The sequence below is a fragment of the Diplotaxodon limnothrissa genome, linkage group LG6 (genome assembly GCF_057381915.1).
Source record: "Diplotaxodon limnothrissa isolate DT_005_m linkage group LG6, D_limnothrissa_male_GT1.1, whole genome shotgun sequence".
NCBI lineage: Eukaryota > Metazoa > Chordata > Actinopteri > Cichliformes > Cichlidae > Diplotaxodon > Diplotaxodon limnothrissa.
Window position 1 is genome coordinate 40,702,094 of NC_140601.1, and position 17,017 is coordinate 40,719,110.

At 41.5% G+C, this 17,017-nt stretch overlaps 1 protein-coding gene across 3 annotated transcripts; it reads right to left on the bottom strand.

Annotated features, from left to right (window-relative positions):
* Positions 1–539: 539 nt before the first annotated feature.
* Positions 540–12,116, bottom strand: scrn2 (secernin 2). Of its 3 annotated transcripts, none has more exons than XM_085356449.1 (9): positions 12,069–12,116; positions 10,785–10,947; positions 9,182–9,363; positions 8,584–8,783; positions 6,247–6,462; positions 5,989–6,154; positions 4,728–4,908; positions 2,455–2,611; positions 540–920 (listed from the first exon to the last, which is right to left on the bottom strand). In XM_085356449.1, exons 2-8 carry the CDS (start codon positions 10,944–10,946, stop codon positions 2,459–2,461), a joined length of 1,260 nt encoding a protein of 419 aa, XP_085212575.1. In that variant the 5' UTR covers position 10,947; positions 12,069–12,116; the 3' UTR covers positions 540–920; positions 2,455–2,458. The 3 variants fall into 3 exon arrangements, with proteins under 3 accessions (XP_085212575.1, XP_085212574.1, XP_085212576.1); XM_085356448.1 differs by lacking the exon at positions 12,069–12,116 and adding an exon at positions 11,634–11,677; XM_085356450.1 differs by lacking the exon at positions 540–920 and having other exon boundaries at positions 2,551–2,611; positions 4,705–4,908.
* Positions 12,117–17,017: the final 4,901 nt, after the last annotated feature.

A 17,017-nucleotide genomic window follows, 5' to 3' on the forward strand; every position in this document is an offset into this window, starting at 1 on the left:
TATACAAATACAGGCCATTTACCATATTTTTTGGGTGGTCAAGGTTACCAAGCTCTTATTTTGTCAAAGGTGGAGTGAACTTAATTGCAGTAAATCCAATCAACCACTAGATGGTGGCAAACACTGTTGCACACACACACACACACACACACACACACACACACTGAATTTACATATTCACAATAGAACATTGAATTAAATTGCAATATCTAAAATATTTCATGCAGCGTCCAACATCCCAATAATATTTTTGCTAGAACAAAGCGATACATTTTTGTTTTAATGAGAAGTACATTATAGATAGATCACCATACTATAATTGCAGATTTGTTTGGGTTTTCTTTTCTTTTTTTTTCTTTTTTTACACAAATTTATATTTTAATCTTTGTTTTCACTTCACTATGAGTCAATGCAGCTTTGCTGACACAGTTTTTATTGTGCAACCAAACCCTCCTTCAGCTCAGCCCCTGCTGACCGTCCAGGCAGACCCACCATTAGTGCAAATGTGAACAAAAAGCTCACAACACACTCAGGACTTTATTAACTTTATTATATCCTTCCCTACAGGGAGCCACCAAACGAATGACAACCCGTTCATTTGCAACATGAAACAAAAAGTTAAACGAATGCCGTACTCACAGTATTTGTGCAACGTCACACAGCTCTACATAGGCGCCTGTGTAGTCTACATCATATTTCTCACTAATGAGGTGCAGTCATTGTTCCCTGGGCGACACGGATGATAAATATGCTCCAATCACATGTGCTGTTAAGACATTCTGTGTTAAGGATGGAATGGGGACAGAGATGTGCGGTGCAGAAGTGAGGCGGAAGCCAACACGAGAAACGCTGGAGTCTGCAACAGTCCCAGGGCCTTCTCCTGCCACTCTGTGAGCACAAAGAGTATCCACCTGAGGGCGCTGTAACAGAGAACCATGAAACACAGCAAGTTAGGAGCTTAATTAGCTTTGCTGTGAGCAAAGCAGCAAATCCCACTTTAACAGGAGGATATTTCAATAAGTAGGAATCACAACCTCTGAGTTCTCTGACCGTTTATATCTCCTCCTAAATGAAAGGCTTTGTGTTCGTGTTTGACCTTCACGACGCTGTCAAAGAATTTATCTTTCATCAAAAAAGGGATTTAAAAATGATCATCTCAATACCTTAAATTACATTTTAACCACTGCAGACTATATGATTACGGTAAGATGTGTCCACTTTACCATTAAAACTATTGCAAAATTCTCAACTTGAATATGTGGTACTGTGCAAAAGTCCTGAGCCACTCTTCATGTCTTTATGTTTTACTTTCAAGGAGCCAGAATTTCTTGTAAATAGTCTTCAGTGATAATTATTTGTAATCTGAAGGTCATTCCAAGTTTTTCTTTGGACATAATAATAATAATAACTTTATTTATAAAGCGCTTTCAGACAAAGTGCTGTACAGCTATAAAGAGATACATAAATAAAAGTGATGCATAGCAATACAAGTTAAAAACGCAATAACGAGTTAAAAACATAACAAAAGTTAAAAACGATAAAAATGTAGAAAAAACAAAAACAAACTAAAAGGCATAGAATTAAGACATGTAGGACAGGGTGAACAAGCGGGTCTTTAAAAACCTCCACAGAGCATGCCTGCCTGATATCTTGAGGGAGGTTGTTCCACAAAAATTGGGCATGAAGAGAAAAAGCACGCTCTCCAACAGTCTTTGTTCTGGCTCTAGGAACTTTTAAAAGGCCAGAGTCCTGAGATCGGAGAGCATGGGATCGAACATAAAGGTGCAAAAGATCAGAGAGGTATGAAGGTGCCAAACCATTTAAAGCCTTGTAGGTGAGCAGCAGGACCTTAAAATCTGCTTAAACCTGACAAGGTAGCCAATGAAGGGATTTCAGTACAGGGGTAATGTGCTCAGATTTTCCAGTTTTAGTCAAAACGCAAACAGCTGCATTTTGCACCATCTGTAAACCTCTAAAACTTTTCTTTGGTAGCTCAGAAAGGAGAGCATTACAATATAATATATGATATGTGAAGGCAAAAATGCTCATTCAAATCAAATAAACGAGATGTGTGGAATTTTATCTTTAATTCAACATGTTTAACAAAACTATTGCTATTTTTAGCCCGCCATTTTCAGGGGTACAAAAGTAACTGGCAATTGAATAACAGGCAAATTTGATGGTAAGTGAAGCCTGTTCTCTTCTTATTTCATGATAAATTCCCAAAGGTTGTGGCATTATCCGAGTACTTATGGACCTAACTGTCTGCAGACATGAAAGAAATCACCTTTTGTAGCAGGTCTTGCATGTTTAAAAAACATCCTGCATATACATGTTAAATTTGGTTTAAAAAGAATATATTAAGACAGTATGCATTCATAAGAGACAATAATCCCAGCCTAAAGCTCATTCGTGCACATCATACAACACTAATACATCCCTGCAGCCTCCCACCTCCTCACTGGTAGAACTTAATCTCAGTGTCCACGCAATCAAAAAATAAGTCCCCCAGTTCCTCTCCGGGTATCTCTCCGCTGAGCATGGCTGCGATCTCGCTCAGACACTGAGACTCCAGGTCCCTTAAAATGTTGTAGACAGCTAGACCTTCATCCTGAGACAGAACAGAGAGAAAACCCACAGAGATGCCATGAGAATAACAGTAACACCCAGGTTAGATCATACAAAGCTGTGAAACCTGATTTGATGTGACACCCTACTTTCTCCTCCTAAATTGATGCGTCTTTCATCATCATAAGCTTCAGTCAGATTTTAAAAAGGAGTCAGATCCTGCTGAAAACAGTCCTGAATCCAGTACAACCCCACGTCTATGGTGGGAGATGCAGTCTGAATAACCGCAACTACAGACCTGCTTTTCTTTACCCAAATCCCACTGTGGTGTACAAAATGCACTTTGTATTCACTCTCGTGGCGTATTTATATTTTAAAATAACAAAATAATAAATCAGCGCTCTGTACAAATGTGAAATGATAAAATATTTACACCAACATCCAATCAACCATCAAACAATGATTGAAAGAGTGACAGAAAAGTTATATTCAATGAATTATAAGAGAACTGAGTCTCTGAGTCAGTGGAGGAAGGTGCACTGCTGATGAATACTGTGTGGAGTCCAGTGAGAGGTCAGCGAATAAACTCCAAGGAGAGTCTGTTTGGTTAAAAGGAGCCTTACAACTGTGCTCCGTTTCATTGTTGGACTCTAGTAGAGTAGAGTATACTGGGCCGTATACTGGAACAGGCTTTAGACAAGCTAAACAAAGATATTTTAGCTCCACCCCCATTAAGGTGACCTCCCTTTAAACCAAACTTTCCTGATTGGCTTTACCTTCCAAACAAAAGTTTGAATATACTTTAGTTAACTAACAGGAAAGAAAAAACTAACACAAGTATGAAAAAACATGTTTCCTGAGACGTCGACACAACTGTTTAGTTTTCATAAAAACTGCACTTGACGAAAATGTAGAAAGTACCAAACTATGGTAGCAACAGAGTTTGCAGAATAACAGAAGTTAGGAAAATTTTAGCAAGATATAAATAAAAACTAAACTAAAATGCACAGCCAGAGCCGATGGCCATATAAGTGCTCAACCTTTTTTGCACCACGGACCAGTTTATGTCCAACAATATTTTTACGGACCGGCCTTTATGGTGCTGCGGATAAATACAACAAGATAAAACCAAAAAAAGAAAAGAAAACTTATTCATTCACACAGGAAAAGACCCAGAGAAACAGAGTTAATAATAAAAACTATTTTAAGCCCAGCCGAGCCTCAACTTTTGCGGCTAAGTACCAAACAGCTCACAGACTGGTACCGGTCTGTGGCCCGGGGGTTGGGGAGCGCTGATATAAGGGATATCCACTCTCTATGACATCATACAGAGACAAGAGTTTAAAAAAGAGAGAGAGATAGAATAGGATTACTTGTGCACATGCTGAGATAATAATTTGAAACTTTGGCCATTTTTAATATTAAATATAACAGAATATATGCGAATACTAAATAGATCCACGCTGAATAATTTCCATTTAATTCTTCATCTTCTGGATCTTTGTCCTAACGTTTCCGCATTGGAACAGACCAATTTTAAAGGCGGGCTTTGTCACTTTTTAAAGAGAAAAAACTGTTTCCTCAAACTACAAAAGAAAAGTTGAAGTCATGAGTAAAAAAAGGAAACAACACTTATTTGGTGTAATGAGCAGCTTTCGATAGCTAACATTAGCAAAGCTACAAAAACATTTTGTATGCTCATTTTGTGCCGAGCCAAAATTCCAGCCCAAACAGGGCGCTGACCTTCCTCTGACTTCAGGTTCAGCTTGTAATCACGCACATAATGCCAGACAGGAAATCAGCTAAAATGTCTAAATGGAAAAACTGTTTGGAAGTTCTCTGGTGTCAGTTTGAAACCCTGCTCTTTGGCTTTGAATGTGCACTTGTAGTGTGTTTATGTTTAGTCTGCACTGATGCCATGTGTCTTGTCTGCACCATCTGTGAGGTGCTGCTGTGTTTGGCTCTGCACTGGGAGTGTCTACTCTGGGTTGTGCAACTCGCCTGTAATTTATCAGCAGCAACTCATCCGGATCGACTCTTTAACGAAAATAAATAAAAAGTGATCCTGCTGTGAATGTTTACTCAGTGAACCGGAACTTCATGCACTGCCATTATCTGTGCAGGACTATCATTGACCTAGGTCATCCATCAGTGCCCACCGGGTTGGTCTCCATGGTGTTGAGTGCCACCTGATGGGCCTTGTAGAGGTCGTGTCTGCGGTCCACCTGGCTCTGAAAGCGAGGCTGCTTCCTCGCAGGGTCGTCCGGGCCAAACTGTGGGGAGACCACCCTCGGCACTGGGGTGGGACAGTCCGAGAAGATAAAAGGCTTGAATACAGACCTAGCAGGGTGGTAGGATTAGACAGGGAGAGAAAGAGGAAAGAGAAAGAGGAGACTCAGAAATTCCCATCAACCCAAAGAAGATACAGAGGATAGAAAATTAAAGATTAGAAAGGAAAGAAAACACTTTTCACACTTTCATATCAGAGGAGCTCATAAAGTTCTGTCGCTTAAGATTTCAATTTGTTCAGTCTCCCTTTCAAGATCATCCTCTAAACTGTTTCCAGCTCTTCTGCTATTTTATTGCCCACTACAAGTCCCACTCACACCACTTGCCTATCTGTGATACACGTGAGGGGCAACGTCAGGCTCTGAGAAATGAAAAGTGAACATGCAAACGGCAAAAACTGCAGTCCTCTAATGGCCACTTGATTCTGTCCCCAATCTCAACAGACTCCCATGTAAAAATGTCCAAATATACAGAATCCAAAAAATGCGCTTTAATGAACTTAATATTATTAGTGGCCTACTTTAAGACCAGGAGAAAACATAAACCCAGCCTCCGAGGGTTGTAAGTCTGGGTAAGCGTGAGGGTTGCGTGAGGAAGGGCATCTTGTATAAAACCTGCACCAAATCAAACATGAAGATTCGTCCACTGTGGCAACTCTCAGGGACCGTCTTCATTTAATTAATATTATTACGGCGTGCTTCGTGGAGCAGACCAACCAAAAGTTGAGTGAAAATCGGCATAAAATCTACGTAAAAACTCCTCCGTTTAAGTAAACTTGATGTTTGCTCTCTGGAAGTTTGAGATCACAGATGGTCAGAATTAGACTTCCACAGAGGCTTCTGGAATTAATCCACAGGTGCACAAAGTGACCACCTTGAGGGACGTTTGGGGAATTTAGATGTCTTTTTTAATGGTCAGCACATATTCATATTTTATGCTTTTTAAACATTAACTGGTTGTTACATTTAATTTTCTAAAACTTACTTAATACTAAAGTTGTATAAACAATTATGAGGAATTCCAGACCTTTAATCTCACAATATTATAATCGTTCCATGAACATATAGTGGATAAAACAGGTTATTCAAGTAGCATTAAGTGGAGGAATTCTTAGTTTAGTGAGTGGCAAACCTGGATGGGTCTGGGGTGGCAGTGAAGAAGTGGATGCAGGGCAGAGCGGTGTCTCTGGGCAGGATGGAAACCATGCTGCCTGTGGTGCAGAAACCTCCAGAGTCCATGCAGATGCCGCTGGGTTTGTCCCTCAGAATGGACATCATCACCTCTGCCGTCACTGATCCTGAAAGCAGGACAGACAAAGAGCTGAGTGTCTCTGTAGAGAAGTTATCGTCATGTTCGGCAGCTCTACGCTCCGCCGAGCTCTGTACCTACCATCGTGTTGCTGGAGCAGCTCCGTGCCTCCCCTGTAGCGCTGCTTGGCCAGCTCCATCCTGGCCGGCGGGTTCTCGGGACTAAACACATGCGAGAAGTTAAATTCTCCCTCACCGTCCCACCAGCCCTGAGCCTTGGCCACGCTCCGCAGGTCCGGGTGCTCTGTGGAGATCTCGCTGCCAATGGTGAGCTGGTTGGAGATGTTCTTAACACCCTCTGGAAGAAGCAGGTAGATGTCAGTCTTTGAGATACCAGATCAACTGAAATCCTATTTAGCCAGAAAAGCTCTGTTTGTGTGTATGTTTCACACAAAGCAGATTGATTGCAGCTGATAAAAATCACTCCATGAGGATTCCCATACATGCATTCCCATACATGCATTCCCATACATGCATTCCCATACATGCATTCCCATACATGCATTCTCAGCTGCTAGAACCTGATTTCAGCCAGGAGGCCAGTCTTATCACAAGAATGGACCTAGTTTACTTTTTTTATTTGAGTTTGTTAAACACACAGACTGCTGCAAACACACAGTCACAAACAGTTTTTTTTACACTTGGCTCTGTGTGATGTGATACAGAGCTGAGGGGCAGCCAATCAGAAGAAAGCTAGATTAACAAAGTGGATCTAAAGCTCTGGGGTGGGATCACCTGGAGTCACTGCAGATGTGTAGCACATCTATCAGCTAAACACTTTCTTTCTATTCATTAAAGATAGACACTGAAACCAGAGAAAAAAAACCATCAGAGACAAAAACCCCACAAAGACAGACTTATTAAAAGCTCATGATTTCGTCTTTCTAAAAGCAGTTTGCCCAAAAAAACTAAAGCTGACGTCCTGTTTTTCACACCGATTTCTGCTCAGTCTGCTTTCTGGTGCATTGAGGGGATATCAAAAATCAGGATTTACTTTTCTGCCCACCGGTTACGGTTTACAAATGCAGATAAATTCATGTGAACTAATAAATAGCCAATCGAAAGCAATTAGGCAGTGGCATTCCTAAAGGTTTTAGCTTTGAGTCAATACATCTTCTTCCTGACTCAAACTGGATGTTTGTGAGCACAGTGAAGTAGAGTAGTAGACCAACGCTGGTCTCATTGTCCTGGAGCTGACTGACAAGAACAATCCCATCTGCGTACTTTAACATGGTCCTGTTATCATCATACTCTGTAACACATCTGTGCAGAGGATAAATAACAGAGCACACACATCCCTGTGGAAACCAGCAGAGGAGCAAACCTGAGAACTCCATTTAAACTAAATTTCTGTGCCCACAAGTTTTAAAAGCAAACTGTTAAAATATAAGGTTAAAAAGTTAAAAGCAGAGGAAAAAAACAGGAAGTCTAGCATGAGACCCTTTTCCCTCCAAGTGTTTAAGTGTTTAAGCTCTGCTCCTCTGTGTGGTCTCTAAGCAATCTACAGACCACACAGAGTTTAACCTCTCCTGTAGACGCTTCTGCCATGTTAGCAGCATGGCAAGGACAGACTGATAATCAGTCGAGACAGACGTACGCATAGATATTCATCATCCTCAGAGGATGAAACTGTTGTTCAATATCTCTGTTCGAGAACAGGTTTCAGGATTGTTCCCCTCCCCCCTCTAAAATAAAATCCTTTAAGCAAGCATGCAATAAGAGGCTTTATAAAAATTTCACTAAGGAGATGTTGGTGCATGCACACCATGAACTTTTAAAGACATCCTCGTCCTTGTTACGACTGTTACTAAGGAATCGCACCTGCTTTCAAACACAAAATCTTTGCTTCAATTATAACAACCGGAGAAAAAAGCTGGATGTGGTTATAAATGAAGCACATTCAGTAATTTTGAGCTCTATGGATGATCACCCCTTCATATCAACACTGAGTGGGGTGGAAATTTTTTTTAAACTCATCTACTTGGACCTATATTGGGGACGTGGTTGGATTGATGAACAGGTGCCCTGATAGAGACCTGAATGGATTATCTGACCAACAGTATGGCAACAACTGTGTGGTACAGACCTCCAAGACATTTGTACTTCAGTTCTGGTGAACAGCATTCTTGTTCTTATTAGTATGTTACTGCACTAATTACCCGATAGGTGTCTCCTTACATTGGACCCATACAGTCTGTGAATGTAGCTTACTAATCACACTGACTAGCATTAGCTGATAAATTAGCGGGATGATCCCTTTGATCCATATAAGGTAACTTTTGGCTGCCATACTATACTGCAGTGAGTGCACAGAAACAAACTCTTTTAGCACCTCCCCCTTTAAGCCAGAGCAACGTGAGGCCTGAACTTTTGGCTCACAGTTGTTACTTCTTTAGTCTTTTCAACCCTTGGTCCTTACCTGAGACTTTCTGTGCCACCCAAAGCCTCCCGGCTGTCTCCAGCACCCAAGCCTCACTGCGGTCCACAAGGAGGAAGGTGTTGTGGTAGCTGAAGGGTTCGGGAGCCTCCCTGCACTGCCCGCCCTGGCCATGCTCTTCCAGGAGGCTGGTGATCACCGTCAGTGCTGCCCGGGCACTGTCACCACGCTCCAGCCCCAGTCTGATGATCAGAACCCATGCTAGGTTATGTGTGTGCCAGGTTTCGTCTATTTGTTTATCTAGTGTTTGATCAGTTTCACACACCATGAATTCACTTTAACTGCTCTGAAGTGTGCATTGGAGAACAGCTGATCAGTTAAAGAGTCTCTCTTTGCTGCTTGAGTATTTTTACACAGAATAACTTCAACAGTCATCTCTACACCTGCCATAACATGCTAGTGACAATCTACACACCCTTCTGATCAAAGCCTCAGAGGATTAACTTAGTACTTCTACTGAATACATGCAATCCAACTTTAATAAGGTGCAGTCAGCAGTTGGATTATTTTCCCTTTATTGATATCCTGTTCTTAATCCATACAAATTTCTGAGAAATATCAAAAGTTTTCAGCAGCTCACCGGACAAGGTCCATGCCCAGCAGAGCCTCTCCCGGTGCGACGGGCTCTCGGGTCCAGACTGCCTCATTCCCAATACAGACCCCTTTGTCACTGGCGCCCATTTCAGCTCCCCACATCCATGCAGGTTTGCTGAGGACCACCGCGTTGGTCTGCTCCACCTGAGGGATCTGGATGTACGTGCACTGCAGATTGCAAAGAAGAAGAAAAAAAAAGGATTGTAGCTTCAGGTATGAACAGTGGAGCATGAACAACATTTTCTTACAAATGTGCACATATTGATGTATAACAGTGGAAGAAAAGGAAAAAGATATCTTAGTACCAAAATCCCAAACAGATGTTTCGGGTCATTCAGATCAACGATGACAAAAAGCAGTACAAGCACACGATCCAGTGTTAGATACAGTTCACTTACATCATCACTCATTTAGTCAGGCTCTTAAATATCCAGCAATTGTCAGGATACAATGAAAAGGTAAAAGATTTGTATTCTACCTGCATGTTAAATTATCCTAAGGCTAATTTAACATTAGGGTCACCAGGATTGCAATACACTCTCAGAAACCTGGACTTTTTTTTATAATGTTTTACTTTCCAGTAATGCATTCAACAACTTATCATAAGGACATCATTAGACCCCACAGCACCATCAGATCACTGTGATGCATACTTTGCTTCATGAGCTGAAAACAGCTATAAACAATGTATTCAGAGCACAGACACTATACAAGACGGATAAAGCCAGTGCGCCATTACCCACTGGTATCTGAAGACCAGTTTTGAAACCCAGTGATGAGCGTTTTTTCGCTGTGGTTTCAAAGGGGATGTGAAAACCGAGGGACGATAATGCCTGTGAAACCAAACACTAATCGGCTGTTATCGATCACAAGTTGTTGACCAACGAATAAACCCAAGATATCCCCTTAAATTAACAAAATATACAACATCTACTTAACTAAAATCTATTTGTTTTACTCTGTATGACCTGAAATTAGTGGCTGAGCTCAGAAACCCAGCAGGAAAGTTGTTACTGACTTCTGTAGGACTGTAAATGTTTTTGCAACCACAAGTATCGACCCTGGTTCCTATTAAAAACAAACTGCATTAATGTGAAGCTTGGCTGCGCTGACCTAGCTGAGCTAACAGGATAAAGTATTTATTTATTTATTTATTTATTTTTATTTATTTTTTATTCCTATTTATTCTATTTATCCCCTTTGTATATTTTATTTATATTTGTCTCTGTATTTATATATGTGTGTGTGTGTGTGTGTGTGTGTGTGTGTGTGTGTGTATATATAACAGTTCTGTAACTGTAACTTTGGTCGTTGCTGTGCTTTTTTTGGAAGTCGAATTTCCCAGAGGAACCCACCCGAGGGATTAATAAAGTTCTATCTTATCTTATCTTATCTTCATCACAGTTGCTTCTCTTTAATTATTAACAGGAAAGGTTTCCACATGAAGTCCGTGTGTAAATATTCAACATCCCTGCTTCAGACTTCAGCCTTGAAAAAGGTTGTTTTGAACCCAACAGATATGAAATGTATTAGTCAGACGGTGTATTTAAAACACAGCAGCAGCTGCGGCTTTTCCTGCGCTGCTTTACCTCCAGCATGGAGCCTGGAGGGTGGGAGGCTGCAGGGTAGTGGACCACCTCTTGCACCTCATCTCGAGGACGGTCTGAGTTCTTTCCAAAAATCACATGGTCATCACGAGAGCCAGGGGGCAAGGAAACAAAACAGTCACATGACATGGGGGGCTCTGCCATCCTGCAACAAAGACACAGAAACAAAAAAAAAAAAGGAAGTGTGGCTGGCTGTGGGGAACAGCGGCGTGATTGACCCCCACCCCCCCGCCCTACCCAAACACGCACTTAAGAGTAGTGGTATCCAGAAACCCGACTTGGTACTGTTAATCTCACAATGCCAAGTGACATGACAGAATCAGCGATAAAGCTGCTCAAGCAGTTATTAAAATCACCTCCAACTTTAACGTTAAAGTGATTCACACATTAATGAATCATTCATTATAACCCAGTGATTAACCTTTTTGGTATTTTAAGCATATTTCTGTACTGTTTCACCACTTTTCTGAACAGTTATTGAACACAAAATTGTGTATAAAGTCTCGTGCAGCCACTTTTCACCAAATACCATCTGATTAAGAGCACGAGGATCCACCATATTTTCAATACGCTCTACTTTCATCTGATCCAAGTATTGTGATTTCCTGTCGTTCCTTCGTGACACCCCTAAAAAAACCCGTAAACGCCCCTGGTGGGGAGTGAACTAAAGAAGCACCACGAGCAGCACTGATTTCACGGCCTCATGTAAACAAGCTGATTTGAAACTAATCATAAGAGTCTGACGTTGTGTTGGATCTGCAGCACTACACCCTGCTGTAACCATAATGTGCATGTGTGGATCAGAGAGGAACAGCTCTCTCCATTCCCCACCCAGCTTTCTGCAGAAAGTCAGATCCAGCCGGTGCACTGCCCATCCCTTTCACACAGGGATTAGGAGGCAGTCTTGTGCAGAGCACTTTATTGACTGTAATCTTCACAAATCCGGCCGCCACGTTGCTCTATTGTCGCTCCTTTTCTCTCGTTTGCGACCACGAATCGCTCACATTCCGGAAACAATGTCACCCAAAGTGCCCCGGCTAATCGCAGCTGTAGCCTGTGACGGAGCTCGCTTTGCGATCAGTGTTTATTTCAGAGACAAGGCCCACACTATCAACTCCCCGTCCCTCTCTCCGGAGTAGCGACGCGCCTGTCTCTTCGTGTCCTTTCGCTTTTAATCTGGGGGGTGAGAATGGGGCTCAATTTCGGGGATAATAGTGCGTAAAGTAGAGCTAGGCAGCGGCGGGTGGTGCTGGAGAAAATGTTTACCTTTGTTTTTCAATGGTGAGCGCGCACGGCCGGCTGGGAGAAGGCAGGTTGTAGATACAGAGCAGTCACGTGACGAAGAAATCCAAAGGTCTGTACTTAAAGGTCTCGTCTCGTCTGGCCACAAGCACAGCTCACCGTCTCACAGAGTCCAGTCCACACCTGTGCAAAGCTGCACAGCAGGCCTGAGCGATGAGGTAGCTCTTCATCATGAGTCTGCCTCCCCTTCGCCTGTTTATCTGCAAACCCGCAGTCAACACGATCATAATTACATCCACCTTCGAGGAAATCCCTGCAAACACTGCAAGTTTTTACAATCCGCTGTTTCCACCGTGGAAGCAACAAATCAAGTCTGTTTGTTTGTTTTTTATTTATTCGCTCAGATACAAACAAAGACTGTAAACAAGTATAATTAAATGCAAAATGCTTCTGAGCTACACTTATGACCTCATGTCTGTGTGACTTAAAGGATGAGCCGGACAAACCTCTTAGCTTGCACTCACTAAAGTAAACAAGTTAACGTTTTCATAAGAATCACAGGTCAGTAAAAACTGTTTGCTTTACACGAAACTTTCACAAGCCTGAAAAAAAAACAAAACAAAACAAAAAACATATAAGCCCTATGATGACATCAGTGGCATCGTGGGAAATGTAGGATCTACTGTTTTAAACCCAGGATATCGCAGCCTGTGGTGTTTTGATTTTGAGGGCTGTTTTACGAAATATGTCATATATACAGCATATCCAAGCACACATCAAGTACTAACTACAGACTACATAAAAGTGGTAATTACAGACTGACCAGCAGGGGGCGACTGCTCTGGTTGCAAAACAACTTCTGGTTAATAAATGGGGAAAACAGCCCCCAGCTCCCTCTCTGTGTGACCTCAGTGAGATCTCAGTTCCTAGTTTTAAAGTCTCAGTGATGGATACTTTATAAACCATGGATTTGTTGGTCACAGGTTGTCAGCCAATCAGTGTGGCGACTTTGTTTTCCCAGTCAAACTCACCCCTTGCTTTTCAAAACTCCAAGATGGTGATGGCTGAAAACATTCGGCTAACTAATGGGTGATGTTACGTTACGTCCATCTGTTCTGGGAATCCATCCTACCTCACAAATCATTTCTGCACATACGCTGCGCATATGCACAACACAAAACCCAAATTAACTTCATTTTTTAACCCATTGTAAATATTTCTTATGGTTATGGTTTGGATTAGTCAGAAGTCACGGTCAAATTATAATACAGGTAGGACGATTTGCCAAAGTAGGACGGTTTCTTAGAACACCATCTTTTATATACAGTTTGTAACCCCAACCTATGAGACCGAAATGAATTAAGACTAAAAATTTGGGTTTCTGTAATGAGCACTTGAGGCTGAATCCCAACCAGAGTGTATCAGACAAATATTTGAAGTATCACACAGCACTACCTTTACCTCCACTAACTGGAGTCACTGAACTGGACCTGTCTGTCAGACCTTTAATGGAAATAGCTGACAAATAATTTGACTTGCTGTGACGTAAAAGTGCATCCAAGAACTTCATGCTTCAGTTTTTGGTGGCTGATTTCTAGTATTTATTAGCACTTAGCACTTAGCACTAATTAGCATCTGTTTGTGCCATTGTGATGCACTTGTAAACGTCATATATGCAGCTTCCTAACAAAGCTTATTACTGTTAGCTGATGATTTTTACATTCCAGCCTATTGTTTAAATACAGCCACTTCCACTTCAGTAAAAATGCTAATAGTGAGGCTTTAGAATGTAGAGTTTAGAAACAAAAGGGCGACATCATAGTAACTAGAATTAGTCCTTTAGATTAGCATGTTTCTAACATGGAAAGGTAGGTTAATATTAACTTCCAAGTAATATAAATGGTGACTTTTTTATAACCTGCAAAGTCATAGCTAAAAAGCTGAGGCTCATCTTAAACACAGGTAAGTAGAAAAATGGACGAGCCAGCAAGCCACAAAGCTAATAAGATAATTTAACTGACAAAGACTTTGGAGTTTATATGAGTATAAGTCTATATTTAGAGTTATATTAGGACATCAAGCTGCACAACAGCCTGTGTTAATCTTATATTTATTTCCCCACCTCACTGGTTATTGGCTTCCAGTTGCCACCACAACTTTAAATAATAATCCTGAAAATCCTCTTGTTTAATATCTCTGTACAGAAGGACCGGGTGCATCATGGACAGTCCATCACAGGACTTTTTACAGTGTTTCTCTACTAAATGCAGTGGAAACATAAGGTCAACAGTGAAATGGAATCAGAATTGCTGTTTACTACATTTGAGCAGTGGGTGAAAAAATAAGATGTGTAAAGACATTTGTGTTTATTTCGCAGTTTAACAAGTCACCTTCTTTGGCGCTGTGACACCAACGCTGTGTACGCCACTGCTTTTTAGCAGCACTCTGGCTCACATGTTGGCTAATCAGTGTAATTAAAGTTGGGCGAATTCATGTGTGTCAGTGGTTTATAGAGTGGGTGTCTCCCATCACTGGTGTTTCATTGAATTATGTCTCTGACACTCCCTGTCTCAGTCGTCGGAGACAAACTCACTCCCCACCAGCTTCCACCTGCTGTTTGCAAAGCATTGATTGATGACCCATTTCTCTCTGTTGGTTTTCTTGTTTCATCAGCAGAAAAAACCCCTCTGCACTGACGGCAGGAGACAAGTTCTGTATCAAAGCTTCCCAGTGAGTCCTAAACCTCCCTTATATTTGTTTTGAAGCTGTTAAAATACATCCATTATTGTGCTTTTTGCTTCTGGGCCCACATGTCAGGCTGGAAAACTTATAATGTTGCCTTCAAGTACCAGAGATAGAAAGTTAGGCACAGAAAATAGGTACAAAATAAATTAAATTAACCTTCCAACCATATAAAGATACAGGAGCCACCGTGATGTCATCACTGAATAGTGAAATCCATTTTCAAGCCTCATTCATTGAACTTATATATATATCACCTGTTTTATTCCTTTAGTTCTCAGACTAAACAACGCTTCAGGAAATCATTCCTGCCGTTGCCTGTGAGAGTGTACAATAACTCATATTTCTGTGACAGGTGAACACACCTGTCTGGCATAAGATAAGAATGCAATTTGTATTACTTTCTTAGTTTGAGCAAGAGATTAATGCAGATCAGTATTATTTTTTAGTCTTTTTTAAGTTAACCTCATTTTTATTAATTATTTTTCTTTGGTTTTTCTCACAATATAAGGCCCTCACTATGTCATATGTCTATCTGTCTAATCTAGAAGAAATGACAAATCAGTGCACTCTTTTACTTCGCAACATCTACTTTTTGACTCTCACAGGTACTTATAGTTACCTTAAATAAGCTATCATACCTACAGTGACAGAAAATGAATTTTATGCAAGCGTAGTTTGAATAAATGTGATGGACTACAAACAGATAATCCATCCAGCTTCTCTCTGAGCTGTAGTGAACACGTTGCCTAAAAATGGTAAGATCTAGCTGAAAACAACAACAACAATAACACAGAAACACTCAAAATGCTGAAGTTGAAGCTTGAAAAAGGTTGAGTTCAGAAGTGAGCTGATGGCTTCAAAGTGGCTGTCAAGTACGTATATGTTTGAACACAGCCAACAGAACTCCTTTCACTTTTTCTCTATTTGTACAGAAAACTGTAAAACAAGATATCATAATAACTGACAACTCAAACTGGTAACACAGGTCCCAGTCGCCCAGCCAAGTGAACACAAACGCACAGGATGTGCTAAAATAATAAAGAGAACTGGCTCTGCTGCATTACAGTGACTGACATCTTCCATCATAAGTCATTTCCAGCATCAAAACCAGCGTGTAATTGTGTCATTGTCACTCATCAATATGCATACCAGCAGATCCCATTCTTAAAACTGACTCATGCTGGCATCTGTAAATGTTTGGTGACGCAAGTTATTGAAGTTCTTAAATACATAGGTGAGCGCATAGGAAACAAGGAGTGGCCGCTAATCCGCTCCAAACGTTCCACAAAACGTCGCGTTTTGAGCGCGCACACCTGGGTCCTGCTGTTGCTGACTTATGTCAGACTTGGAGGAGGTGTTGAGTTACTTTTTGAAGCAGGACGGTGGTGAGTGGTGTTCCCCCGTGGCTCACGAGGAGCGCTGAAGGCAACGCGAGCTGAATTCTTGAGAAGTTTCCTGAGAAGACAACCTGTTACCTGAACGGCAACCGACTACTTCCACTCCCTCTCCGGCCTTTCATCTCCTGGAGCGTGCTGACAAGCATCGCACATCCTGTCTGCCCTTACACAAAACACCAAGCAAACACCTACCTGAGCCAAAAGCGGACACACCCAAGCAAGAGCTAGCATATGTGTACAGTAACACACACACACGCACACAAGCACATGGGTGCAGAAACAAGCAGAGACAGAGTGAAACTAAACAGATGAGTGAAAAAGAGAGCTTGTAAATACACCCACACATTACACCCCTCTGACAACAATATTTGTGTTGACTGATGATGACTGATGAAGAGTGATTTAGGACACAGATTCAATCAAGCAGAGCTGAATACAAGATTGGCTCTGGACTTTTATTTTTTATGCCTTTGCTTTGCTTGTAAAAACTTCCTGTTGCATGTTATTTAACATCGCTCTTGCTCTGAGGTGCAACTTTTAACCAACAAAAAAAGTAACTCTGATAAAATTACATCTGTCTGGGTCTGTCGTTCTCTAAGTGGGTGCAAATAAGATGGTGTAAACCACGCACGTTCGAAGATTTCATTAACTTATCAACATGGTGTCTGGGCACTGTGATGGATTTCAAGTTGCGTGGACACCAGACCCAACCTTTACCTCACCTATGTGAACACAGACACACACAGCGCCAGGCGGCGGGCCTCATCTAAAGCCACGCAGGCCAAGTTTGTAATCCGTGCCATGTGAAGCGGAGGGCCGGCCGGAGAAAAA